The sequence below is a fragment of the Castor canadensis genome, chromosome 10 (assembly GCF_047511655.1).
Source record: "Castor canadensis chromosome 10, mCasCan1.hap1v2, whole genome shotgun sequence".
NCBI classification, from domain to species: domain Eukaryota; kingdom Metazoa; phylum Chordata; class Mammalia; order Rodentia; family Castoridae; genus Castor; species Castor canadensis.
The window spans coordinates 15,511,394-15,527,468 of NC_133395.1; the positions used below are offsets into that span (position 1 = coordinate 15,511,394).

At 39.5% G+C, this 16,075-nt stretch overlaps 1 protein-coding gene across 7 annotated transcripts in view; it reads left to right on the forward strand.

The window, feature by feature from the left end:
* Abcc4 (ATP binding cassette subfamily C member 4 (PEL blood group)) overlaps window positions 1–16,075 on the forward strand; it is a 229,483-nt gene that overhangs the window by 196,515 nt on the left and 16,893 nt on the right. For all 7 annotated transcript variants that reach the window (XM_074043133.1, XM_020183142.2, XM_074043129.1 and 4 more), the window contains 3 exons: window positions 3,656–3,745; window positions 10,409–10,581; window positions 11,341–11,446. In XM_074043133.1, coding sequence (XP_073899234.1) covers window positions 3,656–3,745; window positions 10,409–10,581; window positions 11,341–11,446 — 369 coding nt within the window. The remainder of the gene's footprint in view (window positions 1–3,655; window positions 3,746–10,408; window positions 10,582–11,340; window positions 11,447–16,075) is intronic.

The window sequence follows — 16,075 nt, forward strand, 5'->3', positions numbered from 1 at the left end:
CGACTGTTGAACACATATTTTAGTAGAGGGATGTTTCCTAGTTTGGTACCCAAAAAAGATTAGGGTTTGTAGATTAGAGTTGCTACTTTGTAAGCATTTCTGTCTTGGTCCCAGGTCAAGTAAGCCTGAAGGTTAGTAGGTAGAGTTTCTTCTAGAGATAATGGAGGCCTGTCTTCTAGTCAGTCTATATAAAATGTCTTGTAAGGCTGTAGTTTTCAGCTTGCAGTTGTATCAAGGGATTATCATTTTACTACCTCACATGCTTTGATTCAGAGTGGCAGCTTGTGGGTCACAGGCCTAATAAGAACATGTGCCATGCTAGTGAGAGTTTGAAAAACTAAACTACTGCATACGGCCCAAAGGATATGAAATGTGTGAATTTACCATGATGAAAAGCAGGCTTGCTCCAAGTCCTCCATTTAAATGATGACATAGAACAGGAGCAGTTGTTCTCCTAACTGTACCATGCCAGCTAACTGTAGAAATTAAAATAAAGCTCTTATTAAAACATGGGCCATCAGAAAAAATATACTTAGCCTAATAAATTTTGTGTATATTTACAAGGTTGTATGTCCTCCCATAAATTCCCACACTGGAATGTTCTGCTTGCAAACATTTTTACAACACTGATTTACAAGGTTGGTTTATTAAGTTCATTGCATGAAGGTGTGGGCATTTTAAATAATAATATCTATCAGAAATAATAATTAATTTGACCCTTATCTCCTCTCGCAGTATGTCTCCACTATGAGTACTTTTATTACCTTTTGAAGATAATATAATGGACTCTTATTTGGCAGGTGGATGAAAGTAGAATGAGTAGAAACCAAAATGAACACCATACATAAAACACATTGGCATAGTAAAACACCATTGTGAACAAATTGCCTGGCGTTTTTAAGGAAAATATAGACTCAATCAGTTAACGTTTTATTAGATCATTCTCACTCAATAAGTTTTGATTGAAATTTTACCTGTGCACTAGATAAGAATGCTCTTATTTACTAACCTGTTTTCTTCTAGTACTGCTAAGTAAACAAGAGTGATTGATGACCCAATGTTTCCTTTTAAGTTGGCAGGATAGATTTAAGTGTGGACTCTTATTTTGGTGGGAAATGCTCAAGCTTGTCTTTTTATGCCAGGCAGTAGTGACTTGACGATAATTAGCAAGTCCTTCTTAAGGCCTGCTGTCTGAGGTCAGTGTTCAGAGCTTAGCAAAAAGCAGCTGTGGATGATCAGGAGCTCAGAGTGAGCAACTCACAGGTCTCACAAAAATCCCCAGTTCTGTGAGAGACACACACATCCATGTCAGAGAGTTTTTGGGCAGGCGTGTTGGCTACTTTGTAATCCCAGCTATTCTGGAGGCAGAAATCGGGAAGATCATAGTTTGACGCCAGTCTGAGTGAAAGTTTAGCAAGACTCCATCTCAATAAACAAGTTGAGCATGGTGGCCTGTACCTGTAAAGCCATCTACACATACGTCGGAGGATTGTGGTCCAGCAAGGCATGAGTAAAAAGCATGAGACTCTATCTGAAAAATAATTAAAACAAAAAGGGCTGGGGGCATGGTTCAAATGGTAGAGCACCTGTGTAGAAACCATAAGACCCTGAGTTGAAACCCCAGTACCACCCGCCACCACAAAAATGGAGTTTCCTGACGAGAAGAAGGTGATGGGGGTTGACAGATACGAAGCACTGATCACAAAATTGGGGATTGGATTTGAACCTTTGCATCTTTAACAAGGAAGAATAGTCTGTGCAAAGCAATTTTTTCATAGATTAGCTTAGGGACCATGTCTCAAGATGGTACTTTGTAAAACCCAGCAGGACACCCTGTCAAACCCTAGATCTCTTACCAGATGTGATTTTGCTTTCCTGATGGAAGAACAAGTTTAGGTAGGTAATGATAGGTCATCCTAGATGAGGAAATGGATCTGTTGTTACAAGCAAAGAGACCACCTCACGTTTCTCCACGTGTGCTCAAAGCTGATTGTTTATCCTGTCCTCTTCTGGTGTCTTGTATCTTCTGAAACACCCATCTCAGATCCCACAGTGTAGAGTGTTGGTGGGAAGGTGACAGGGACATCCACAGGGGAGGAACCATGGGTAGCAGCTACCCCATTCCTGGCCTCATCTCTTCTGTAGACCTTATATAACCTTCTGTTAACCTTATATAATTCTAGCTTATTAGAATCTTGGAGTTGGTCCTGATAGTAAGTTTTGTTTTGTTTTTAAATCTGAAAAGAGTAGAATGATTATTCCCCTAACAAGAAATTTCTACCAGTGCATAGATGGTTGTTTAGTCTTTGTGTGGAACCTGAGGTTCTTGAGACTTTTCAGTTCAATTCAGTAGTCATTTTGAAACATATGACCAGTGATTTTTTTTCAATGCTTTTGAGGCATATTAGTCACTTAATTAACTTTGTGCAAATAAAATGGCATTTTAATGTCTTTAATTTTGGAATTTTGGCAAGAGATAGGTATTTTTGGTGGCATACCATTGGCCCTCTACATCCATTTCTCCCTTACCAGTCCTAAAGCTGAGATAGTGAATAACAGTATCAGTTTTCTTCAGGGCTAGAGAAAAGTCTCTCCCCTTGTCTTTCTCCTCAGGCATTAGCGGCTCAGCCCCAAGATCAGGCAAGATGCAAGGGTGCTGTCCCTGGAGCAGTTTTCCAGGGCCAGGGGAAGAACAATGCTTCTCTGGTTCCCACACCTGTACACCTCACGGTTCTCCACCCTCACTGAAGGCAGCCAGTTGGGTGCTCTCCATGTCTTTGTGGCCTGGGTTGAAAGAGCCTTCCAGAAGAAAAGCTGTGCACAGCCTACCTAAGCTCACATATTAGATGCTCTCTTGAAACCTGGAAGGAGGGTGTATTTTAAGAGTGATTTAATTGTGAGCTCCTCCTGCAGCAGATGAATAGGAAGAGCTATTTAAAATGATTTTATTATTTTAATAATAATACTTGCTTCACAATGGGTTTCAGGTCACCTTGCTCTTATAGTTAATAATGAGGTTCAGTGAAACAGACAACTCTGATGCACAGACAAGATAATGCAGGGATTAGCTGATGTAGCATCAGAGGCCATCTCTGTGTGAGTGGGGGTGCCACTGGCCCCAATAGTTGACATCCCTTTTGGACAAAGAACACAGCATCCCATTCAGGCATTTGGAGAGACCCCCACCCCGTCCAGAAGATCGTTTTACCAGTAGAGAAAATACTTAACAATTTGCCTTTGATGCATAAACTTCAACTAATTATGCTGTTGGTATTTTCTACACATTGAAATCGATAATTACTGCTGTCATTCTGTTGATGTACAGTTTCTCAAATAAACGTATTTTTGTATTTTCTATTTCAGCACATATTACCAAGAAGGCATGTTTAAAGCCCCGAACTTGCTTTTTCTTCATTTTCTTCTTAATTTAATGTATCTGATAGTTTCTTCTGTTAGCATGCAGGGTGTGGAGGTCACAGTTTGTACAATGGAAAATTAATGAAGATATCATTTTGTAAATAAGCATTTGCAACCTTAGAATGAGTAGTTATATCAAAATCTGATTTGTTTGTATTTTAATTCTACTCTAAAAGTTAGCATCAGGATAAAATGAAAAAAGCCTGTTGCAATGACATTCATTCTTTTGGGCACCCAGGAACCTGTTTTGTTCACTGGAACAATGAGGAAGAACCTGGATCCCTTCAATGAACACACAGATGAGGAACTGTGGAATGCTCTGAAAGAGGTAATTTATAGAGTATGATTACCCTCTGTTAACACCAGTGTCCCTGTACATGTGCCTGCAGCATTTCTGGTAACTGTAGTGAGCTTATTGGTTTAACTAACTTTGTTCACCATTCTGGAGAACATTGATGACATAGATGCACTTCAGTTGTACACGTTGATGATGACGATGAAAACCAAAAATAAAATGTCTTCTGTTTTCTTTTTGACTTTTTTATTATAATCTGACACACACAGCCAGGTACGTATCTTATTTGTCCTTGGAGGAGCACAAAGTTAGATGTGTGTATGAGTTCAAGTTCTCTTAGTGACTAAGTTTCTTGCAACATTTTTTTACTGCTCTGTTCTTAGGGAGAATCTAGGAAATACAATAAGAAATGGAAACAGTAAGTTTTTCACTGCCACCTGAAAGATAAATGATATAAAATGCTTTAAGGTTTTATAGGAAAGTATTTATAAAGTTAAATTGTACAATTAGATTATAGTAATTATGTATTGGCAGATGTGTCATTTTAATGCTACAGAGTGAATTCAGGTATGAGAACCCCAGAGTCTTTGCTAAGTTTTTATACCAGTACCTTCATTTCTAGAAGACTTGCTATTATTTGTGTAGTGGATTCCTGTGGACCACTTGTTTGAATTTCCTTGCCCTTGTAGGAAAATAATTTTGACTATTAAGGTGGTTTGATTTTTATGTTTTAATACGAATTACTTTGCAAGTTCACCCTAGCTCTGCAAATTAATTCTAAGTTATTTAATGACAGAAAGTGTATCTTAGACTTCTAATCCCTCATAGGACCCAGCTCAGTCTTTTACTTTTCAAAAGCAAGCATTTAATAAATACGTGATGAGTGCTTGATCTCTTCACCTCAGAAAAGTAACCGCAAATCTCAGTGATCAGTTCCTCACCATTGTTATTGTTGTTTTGATTCAGTGTTTGTCATTGTCACCCTTTCAGGGCTAGCTCTGAAATCTTTAACATAGATGGGTTCTGTGAGCAAGCCAATTTGGAGGCCCGACAACTTCCTGCCAGTAATTCTTGTTTCTGAAGGCATGTCTGTACTGAGTCTTCACACATCCACCCTGCTTTCCAGCAACTCTGGGGATTTTAATTTCCTAAATTAGGTCAATTACTTCACCACTTCCTACTTGAAAAGCAATTGGCCTCTGATTTCATTTGAGTTTTTGAGTTTTTCTGTGGTGAAATACTAGGAGAGAAGAGGTGGGGAACACAGTTACCCATCAATGATGGTAGAGAAAGATAAGACAATCCCCCTGCTCTTGAACTCACAGGAAAAGTGGTGGCACACCTGAAAGAACAGGAATTATTAGTACATTCTTTTTCTATTTGTTTTCAGAGCTTAGATTTCTCTTCCCCAATTCTCAGATAGTAAAATTACTTTAGAAACATACCAGTCCATGAACAATGAAGAAAGTTCATCGGGAGACAGTACAATCAAAAGCCATCTGAGAACTTGGCTATAACTTAGGTTTATTTCAACTGTAGTAGCCAGAATTAAAATTTAGTGGCTTCTCAGAATTCTGAAAATGAGGTGGTGGAATGGTAGAAAGTACTAGTAAGGTCTACCTTTATTTCAACCCCATTTAGAGTTCCATGTGAATCAAAATAAATGACTGTGCTGAAAGGCCTGCCTTATAGTGTAGTATGGTTTCTGTGCATTGCTTCTGGAGTTGACCTCAATTCCAGAAGCAATTGAGAAGTAAACCATCATTGTCTTTCTCTAGGAATTCCTTGTGACATTGTGTATTTTTCAGTGAAAGATTGAATAGATTTTCTAAAAATCAGGGTATAGCATTGTATTTTTAATATGATTCCAGCTGTTTTTAATCACACATATATTCTGAAAGCTGAACCTAAGAAATTTTGCCACCGAACTGTCCACTTTATTTGTTTGAGGATTGTTAAAACAATGAGTGGAATTTTTTTCTCTTTTCAGTTTTTCTGAATCTTCCAGCTTTTTCTAGTACACTTAGTATCTTTTATCCTCTGGATGGGGAGAAAAGGCTGAGACACTAGTCATTGAAGCACTGGGAGGTTTTCATCACAGTGTTTAGAGTTCCATGGCCACAAGGGTGTGGAGGTCGGGGTCATTTTGGAGGTCAGGAATTCTTTCCTGGAGTCACAGAATCTCAGGGTCTTCTAACGATGAATGTGTACTTTGCCTCTTTGGAATTGTGAGCATGATGCTGTGTGTGTTTATCTGGGGATACACCATGCAAGTGATTCTGGGCCATAACTCCAGTGGGGTGGCTAGTTCCTCTGAGTTTCTGTATCACCTTCTACTTGCAGTCTTTATGGCTTTCTTCCCAGTCTATCCAAACCAGTGTTGGCCATCCTGTTCTTCATTGGGTTGTAGGAGGCCTAGTGACCTTGGCAACTCTCTTTAACGTAAACTGAAACCTTGGCTGGGGAGTAACTAAGTGATAGAGAGTACGCTTAGCAGTTGTAATGCTCTGGGTTCCATCCCCAGAACTAATCACGTGATACCAATTGGAAAGGGGAGCCCAGCCCCTGGGATTGGCTTGAGATTTCCTTAAAAGAGCACTATTTTTACCTCTTTCACAACTTCAAGTAAAAAGAATAAATCATAGTTTTAAAAGGTTCTATTTCTTATTCTCCTTTCTCCCTTGGAGAGGGTTGTGCCAGAGACAGAAAAGGAGCTTTGGCATTCATAAGGGCAGCAGTCCTGTGGGTGTTGTTTATTTCATCTCAGTTGTTTTAGTTTGGTGTGTTTTGTTTTGTTTTGTTTTTTTGTGGTACTGGGGTTTGAACTTGGTCTCCCACTTGCTAGATAGGCACTCTACCACTTGAGCCACTCCACCAGCCCTTATTTTATTTTTTAAAATATGCTGAACATTGCCTTAAGTACTGAAAAGTAGTCAGCTATGAGTAGAAGAAATCTTACTAGAAAACTAATTTTGTAAATAAAACGGCAGTGATGAGTGAAAAGATCACATTGGGTAAAACTGAAAGGGAGTCAGCAGTGTGTTTCTTCGGTGTAGAACAGCGGGAGTAGTAGGATCTACAATTATGAGCAGGGTACGTCATGTCAGATAGTGAAGAAATCATCCAGTTTTATACAGCATTGATAGCATCTCCATCAGGACACACGAGACAAGGTAAAGAAATCCGGACGTCAGAGCACACACAGCAGGAACTACGCCATTCAGCCCTCCCTTCTTCCACACACTGCAGTCCCACCTCCCCTAGGCCATGGATTTTGGTGAACGCAGACCCCTTTACCTCATTTTCCACTGCCTTTATTCTGTAAGAGTTTGTCTCCATCTGCTGATGTCTTTTCAGTCTCCCTTCTTTTTCTAGCTCACATCAGCCTTTCTTTTCATAAAGTCAGACAGCTCCACAGGATGTAGAAAGGGTCTGATGTCCATGTTAGCCTTCTGTGAGGGGTGCTGGCACTGGTAGATCAGTGCACACAGTGGGTGACTTGGAAAACATTTAGGATGATAGCGTCGGCCTGCCTTACAAGTTCAGTGTATTCCAGTTTTGTTACAGTTTACTGTTTTCCAAGCTTAAAAATAATCCGAAGTACTAGTTATGCTGAGACATATAGTTTAGAATACTGTTATTGGCTCAGTATCCCTGAAATTGGGTTTTTAATGCTTTATACGTATCATATCCTGAGGCCAAGTAATTTTATGAGGAATCTATTCCTTTTATAACATTTAGTAAGAAGATGGTATTTTATATAAACTATATATCCATACAGATTTTCTAACTGTAGAAACAAGCATGTCAGGAAATGAGCTGTGTCTTCAATCATGCATTCAACAAATGTTTATTGAGAGCTTGTTACATAGGAACTGTAGGTTCCCAGCCAAATGTAGTAGTTATTGAGGCAGACAGAGCACTCCCACCACCTCCCCCTGCCCTATTTAAATTCTTGTGGAGAAGACAGGAAATAAGCTCGTGCTACATAATACCAAGTTAGGTACTGATAAATGCGATCAAGAAAAATAAAGCAGGTCATGAAGAGAGCTGAATGATTGCATTGTTACTAATATGCAATATCTACTGATCTCTCAAACTCTGTAGCACGTACTGTTCTGCGCTTACCTTAACCCACACTGACTCCTTTTAGACTCCAGCGGTGTTAGACACGCCATCTTGACTATAACTATTATATCTCATTCACAGGCTGGGAAGCTAAGGTAGAGAAAGTTCAGGAACTTACCTAGTTGGCAGGGCCAGGCAAGACTGAAGCCTAGGCTGTCTGAAGTCAAAGGTCCAATTTTTATTTTAAAAACTCCAAATCATAGAAGGGGTGATGGAGTAGTATGAAGAACACACAGCCTTCATCTAGAGCCCCCAATTGCTAATGTTTTGCCACATCCGCCTCCTCTCCTGTAGGGTCTAAGTTTTACTGCACCATTTGAAGTTACCTTACAGACATTTTCATTAAGTTGCAATGCATATTTAAGAAATATGTAAATATATACCTTCTAACAACAGGAACATTCTTCCATATAACATAATACTTAGCTCACTCAAGAAATTTGTTAGTGATATAATGCCACTGTCAAATGTTTTCACACTTCCCCTTTACCACTTTTACTATGTTCGGTTGCCTCTTTTTTTTTCCATTCTAATATGTAATCATACTTGAATGCATGATAAAACAACAGAAGACCTTCACATGTGTATCACTTGCATGACTATTCCTGCTTCGTAAATGAAGACAGAGTTTCAGAAGACATTTTTCTGGAAAACATGTGCAGAGATAGTCACCTCAAAACCCTTATTCCTCTTCAGGTAGATATGGACAACCTGAAGAAGGATGAAAACCAGACAAGCAATAAGAATGTCACCTTAGTCAGTGGGACTATTCCTTCAAAGTATGATTATGGATCTTAAGAAAGACCCATCTGCATGTACCATATTACTAAAGTCCTCTCAGAAGGGAAGCAGAGAAAACCTTGCCATTGCCACCTTTCGATCAGTTCTATCACCATGGCAAATCTGTCTCATAAGAATAGAACCCAGTAAGTCCTCTTGGTTGTAGTGGAGGGGCTTGACCAAGCTGACATCTGTTCTGTAATTTTTGATGCAAGGTCTTGCACCACAGTCCAAAGCTTATACTCTCAGATTTTTCATATTTGCCTATCTTTCACACTAGCACTAAGTACCAACACCATATTTAATATGAATTCCAAATTCCCGTTTCTTAGGGTTGGCCACTGTGAACACAACTCGAGCATGTCATAGAAGTGCTTCAGCAATTTAGGGCAACATGGAAGTGTTCTCCACTTGCCATTGGTTTTTTGTTTGATGGTAATTGCTCATTGGCCATCACTCATCAATGTGCTGATCTCTTCATCTTAGGAGTATTGACTCTTTACTCTTCAGCATTTCTCAAGTATAACCTGAGTTTGACTTTTGTTCTATAAAACCTCTACAAAAGAAATATTTTTTGAATTGAACCCTCACCTAATGTAGTCTCACATCATCTTATTACTTTTTTTTTTATTCATTTATTCACATGTGTGTACCTTGTTTGGGTCATTTCTCCTCCTGCCCCCCCCCACTTTACTTTTTAAAGAATAGATTAATATAAACACTCCACAGCCTGTAGTGTTGTCATTCATTGCAAAACATTTATGATATTGAAGTACATGCTCTTGACTGCTTTAGTGATACGGAATTAAACTTTGGAAAGAAGATTCAGAGATCCTGATGTTTGAGGTACAGGTTCCCATTGTTTGAACTTGTTTAAAATGTTGTAGTTGGTTAAAGTCTTCCAAAATGGTAAAATACCAATAGGATTACCTTTAGAGAACCATACTTCCTGCAGTTATGTTTCTGTTTTTAATTTCCTTTTAGTGTACTACCTCCTGTGCAAAATATCCCTTGGGAAACTCGATTCAACTGTAACAATCCTTTTTAGCTTTTCTATAGAGATGCCATGCATGTTGTAAGAAAGAGCTTCATTTTTGAAAGATTTCCATGGCTTCTTGGGAGGGGTTCTTGAGGGAGGTCATGTGGCATTAAGGGAGGTTAGGTGACAGGGCACTGAGATGATGTTTTTTTACCAACTTCGTTGGGCTATAATTTACAGACCAGAAAATGCCCCTTTCATAAGTGTGATTCAGTGACTTTGGTAAATTTGTAGTGTGGTGTAATGCAGCCATCACAACAATCCCATTTTAGAACACTTCTGTCACCCCAGAAGTTTCTTTTGTGTTCTTTTACAGTTAATCCTCCAGAAGGTGTGTAATCACCATTCTCTTCTGCTTTTTGTCTCTATACATTTCTGCAATTACCTTTTAACTAAAAAATAAGAAGGGGAATTTTTCTTTTTGCTTTTCGTTACCTGGAGAATAATTTTGTTTAACATACTGTGTATTTTTTTAATGAAATTTGCACCAGCAGTGTTAACTTAGGCCTGTGCTTTATTGATAACAGAGAAGGACCGTGTATCCATTAAGTTTGTTCTTTTAAGTGAGATGATTTCTGTTCTGAATAGATGCTGCCACCTTTCTAACAGCATTAACGGGAGCTCTCAATGTCATGAGGATATGTGTCACATAAGATAAGTCTTCCAGGAAGAAGAACTTCAAAGTTCTGATATCAGAGAGGCTTGTCTACTTCTTGTTTAGAAAAATATTGTTCTTTCTACGTCTACAGGTACAACTTAAAGAAGCCATTGAAGATCTTCCTGGTAAGATGGATACTGAATTAGCAGAATCAGGATCCAATTTTAGTGTTGGACAGAGACAATTAGTATGCCTTGCCAGGGCAATTCTCAAGAAGAATCGGATATTGATTATTGATGAAGCAACAGCGAATGTGGATCCAAGGTACAGAGCTGAAATCTGCATTTTAAATGTGGTAAATGGAAAACATGTAATGATATGATGAATGTTTCTAAGTGCTCTGTTTGCCCCAAAGATAAACCCTGGTAATATTAATTCTGGAAAACGAAGAAACCAAAACACGTTCTGTAGTGCCAGTGATATTGTGTGTTGAGCTTCTGTACAACCAAACTCTGAAATCCGAAATGCTCTAAAATTCAAAACTTTCTGAACACCAACATGATGCTACAAGTGGAAAATTCCACACGTGATTTTGTGTGATGGGTCATAGTCAAAACAGAGGTCCAGCATTCATTCCTTTGGAGGAAAACAAAGACCCTTCCAGTCCCTTCAGTTAGTGCAGTCACGCACTAACTTTGTTTCAAACACAGAATTACTTAAAATATTATATAAAATTATCCTCAGACCATGTAGCTCCTTATGTATATATAAATACTTCAAAATCCAGAATACAAAACCTTCTTGTCCCAGGCATTTCAGATAAGGAATGGTTTAAGCATCCTGAGGAAGATAGCTTTCTAAATTCCACTCCTGTAGTTTCAAGCCATTCGTAGGGGAAAATATTTCCCTTGTTTTGTGTAAAATAGTGAAATTTCTAAGTTGACTTTTATACTTAGTTTTTAAGAACAAAATTATATCTTAAAATACTGAGCTTCAAAACATTTTAAAGTGTCATATGATCTTTTAAAAGTCTTAAGTCTACTTTTCCCATCTTTACTAAATTACATTTGACTTTGATTCCAGAACTGATGAGTTAATACAAAAAAAAATCCGGGAGAAATTTGCCCAGTGCACTGTGCTGACTATTGCACACAGACTGAACACCATTATTGACAGTGACAAGATAATGGTGAGTCCTTCCCCTGTGGGATTCCAGTGGCTTTCATTGATACTCAATTTTTCAATGTGTCCCTCCTTACAGAAGTTGACAGAAACCCCCAATAAGTTATTTTTCTGTTAATTTGTCCACTTATTCCCGACAATTACTCAAGTTCTTAACTACACATTCAGTGCTATTGAATAATAGCCTGTTAAGTTATTTAAATTGCCATTTTTCTATAAGATAACCAACCAATGAAAATATCCCAAATCTGAGATACAACTTATAGGGCTGGGGGTACAGCTCAAGTGATAGAGCACCTGCTTAGCAAGTGGAATGTCCTTAGTTCAAATCCCAGTTCCACTAAAAAAATTAATGAATAAATCAATAAGCAACTATGATGCTAAGCTTAATATTATAGAGTTTTAGGACAATGTCATTTTCTTTGTCTCATTTCAATTTGTTGAGTTCCCTTAAGCAAACAGCTAGACTTTCAGGAGGTTGTTGGGTAAGGTTGCAAAACATCTCAGCTATTTGGACGTTCACAAGGTGTGTTGTCAGAGGGGAAGATGTGAGAAGACCCATCCACATTTAGAAAGAGCCTAGTCAATGCTCACACACTGTTGGTAGGATGCAAATTAGCACAGCCATTAAGGAAAACAATTTGGAGACCCCTCAAAAACCTAAAAAAGCTACCACATAATCCAGTAATTCTGCTTTTGGGTATATAGCAAAAGGAAATGAAATCAGTATATCAAAGGGGTCTCCCAGGTTTATTGCAGCATTATTCACAGTAGGCAAGATACAAAATCAACCTAAGTGTCCATCATTGCATGAATAGCTAAAGAAAATGTGGTGTATATACACAACATGATCCCACTCAGCCTTAAAATTGAAGTAAGTTCAGTCAGTGTGGATGAATGCAGGCAGAAGAAATTATGCTAAATGAAATAAGTCCAGCACAGAAAGACAGATGCTGTATGATCTCACTCATATGTGAAATCTAAAAACGTTGAAATTTACCAAAGGCATGGTAATGGGGTTAGGAAGTAAGGGAATGAGGAAATGTTAACCAAAGGGTACAAAATTTCAGTCAGGTAAGAAGAATTAAGTCTTGAGATCTATTGTACACCAGGGTGACAGTAGTAAATAGTAAGTGAATTTCAAATGTCTTACCTCAAAATAATCCATAAATGAACTTGACTTTATACATTCCACAGTTTTTACATATTCTGTACATTAGGGTACAAAACACCACTTTGAGCCCCATAACTGTAATTGTTTACAGTTTGCCAGTTAAAAATAATATTTTTAAATAAAGTGGTGTATCCATAACGATTTCAACAGAAAGGATTGAATATAGAAACCTGCTACATAGGAATGGGAAGGTTGGGAGTGTGAAGGAAACACTGGGGTGATAAGTATAGTAGCATCTGGGACAGATCTCCAGACTAAAAACTCTGAGGAAGCTTCCTAAAGCACTAATGTTCAGACGTTGGAGGAGTCATGTTTCTGAGGGAGACTGTTGAGGCTGGTTCTAGACGTGCTAATAGAAACTGAAAGCTAGATGCTAAGGTGCCACTGGCCAGAACAGCAGAAACCAGCAAGACCATTTGTCTGCATCTCACCTTTATCTTCCTAGGGCTCCCTATTAGCAGAACCTAGCAGAGTCCTCTGGCCAAAGAGCCTGTACACTAGGACTGGCCCAGCATCACAGGTCAGAGTATAACCTGTGAGTCATGCTCTGGTCAGGCTGGGGGCTTCACACGTAACTGACTTCAAGCTGTGACCTCTGAATAGTTTACCTGGTATCTTCTTTCCAGATTTGATTGGCTCTTTCTTCCTCAGTAATTCAGTCTTTTCTTCCATATTTCCTTTCTCATCTCTTGCTCACTTATCTCTCTCCTCTCTTCTTTCCTTTTGTTTCTTGCTCAGTTTCAATAAATCATACAGTGTGGCTTTACAAAATGATAAGAAAGACATCCCTCAAAGAAAAAAAACCTTTAGCCTCAGATAAACCCAAAGAAATGGAAATTGTTTTCAGGACAACCACACCCTGTGGTGCTGGGCTGATTTTCATCAGCTTGTGGGCAGCTAACTATCATCACTGACTAGAATTCAGTGCTACTCTGATTGATAGTGAAGAGGGAAATTGATTCGAGAAGGCCTGAGTAGTCCGTGAGAAGACACAGGTGGAGCTTCCACCATGACTGTTTTAATGGCCCAGGCTAAACAGGTTTATAAGCAATCATTGGTATTCAGCCTTCTGTATATCCAGTGACAATGACACTGTCTCTTGATGTCTTGGGCTGTATCTGGAATGTTATCTCCTGCCCTCCCTCACATGCATTTTCCGATAAGATCATCAGTGAGGAATTTGAGAAAATACCAGACTATCACCATTGAAGCAGTCCTTTTAGCCTTGGCACTCCCCAGAGCTGGGTGTGTACAGGGAAATGAGTTCCACTGAGCTACACAGCTGGAGTGGGGCAGTCCCAACCAAAAGAATGTTTTAAGCTTCAAGCAGTGAGGTTGTCCTTCTGGAACATTGCAACACTGCAGTAAGATGCAGGTCACTCCAGCAGACTTCTTAGAGTGACCATGTGACATTGCCAGACAATGATGTTAGAATCTAGAGACACTATTTAGTATTAATCATCCGTGGTCCTTCATTGTGTCTTCCTGGAATTCTGTTCGTGAATGGTAAATGGAAAATTATAACCAATCCCAGGGAAGACTTCCACTGCATGGAGGACAGCAGTGATTATCACAGTGCCAGCTACCAGGAATAAGAGTACACACAGCCCAGTGCATCCTGTGCTGCAGAGTTACCAGTGCCTGAGAACTGTGAGACAGACACACTCACATGCAATAAGTTGTACAGAACAAGTTTCTTACTTATTGATAGGCAGCAAGAGCCAAAAGAAGCTAGGATCCACTTTGAGCTGGTCCCCAAAGGCTCAAGAAAGCTGCCCAGGGCAGATGGAGTCTTGTTGGATAGAGATATTCCAAGGCAGGACAGAAACTGGTCACTCTTTAATCTTACCAATCTGCATTTGATCCACAGACATGAATGTCTAGTTCATGATTGTCCCCTTAACCATTCAGCTTTGTTGACATTGTCAAAATGTGTCAATGAATTTAATGTTTTACTTACCAGAGTGTCCTGGTAAATTTTTGAGAACCTCAGTTTTTTTTCTCCTGTGATCAGTGTTTATATCTAAATGCTTAACGTGGTTTTACAAAGCAGTGATTAGCCTGACCCCTGCCTCCTTCTCAAGCTTCACCCCCATATCTGTTATAGGTAAAGCCACAGTTCTTCGAGTGGGCATTCACTCTCATGCTGATAATTATGCTATCCTCCTGCCTCCCATGTTGGTGGCTTAGACTAAGGTGTTAACAGTAGAGAGGTGAAATTAATGTGTTTGAGGTAAATAACAAAGTAGGGCAATTGAACTGTAATGGATGGAATGTGGGATATGAGGGGAGGGAGGAGTTGACACTTGATTTCTAGGGTTGCCACCCGAGTATCTGGAGAGAAGGTGACTTGAAGGAGACTTCCCTTTGACTTTTGACCACTGAGATGACCCTACATTTCACCATGGAGCTGCCCCTCCCACTCCCAACTTCAGTGTTGGGAAATCTTCAATTTAGGGTTCCCTGACCACAGGTCATTAGCAGCATCACAGAAGGTCCCACTAGGAGATGTAAATGATCACTTGAGCTGGTTTCTTTTCCTGACTTCTTTCAGAGGGAATGGTGGGATTTTGCCTCAAGGGACCAAAGAGACATGCATCTGACTTCTTTACCCAGCCCAGGCTGAAACCTTCTATTATGTATGTTCTAGAGCATCTGGCCGTCAGCAGGCTTTCAATTCAGCAGAGCACCAATGTGTTACTCATTGTGTCTGTCACTATATAAAATACCTGAGATAATGGACTGATAAAGAGAAAAGATTTGTTTTGACTCACTGTTTTGGAGATTTCAGGTCACAGTCAGATGGTTTTGTTGTTTTGGGCCTGTGGAGAGGCAGCACATCATAGCAAGAATGTGTGGCAGAGCAGAACTGCTTATCTCATGGCTAGGATGCAAAAGAGAGTAAGGACGGAGACAGAATCCCACACATCCCCCTGAAGAACACCCCCACCCCCAGTGACCTCCCACTAGGCCCCTCCTCTCAAATGTTCCATCTCCCCATAGCACCATCCCAGGTACCAAGCCTTTAACAAACCATGGGTCTTTGAGGGCCCCCTCAAGATCCATACTATAGCAACCAGTAATGTTCTTTCTCAAACCTTTGATTTTTGAATCATTTTTTTCTTGCCTATTCCCTTTCCAGAAAGCAAATGATTTTCCATTCTGTTATTCTAAGAGGCAAGTCAATCCAGCTGCAAAGCTGAATGCTCCAGAGGGCAGTGCCAGGCTCAGGCAGTGGCTAGGGAAGTGACGGATGCTAATGAAGGGCATAACCAACAGCCTTGTCATCATAAAGTCGTGTAATTGAAGGGCTTAAGGTGTAATAATTGCATTTTGTTGCACTGGTGAATACTTCTGCACAAAGACGGATGGATATAGTTTTGTTTACTGTAAGTAAATCAAACAAAAGGCTTGTTGAGAAACAACTGTGACCTAATTAATGGCTTTGTTTATGTGTTGGCT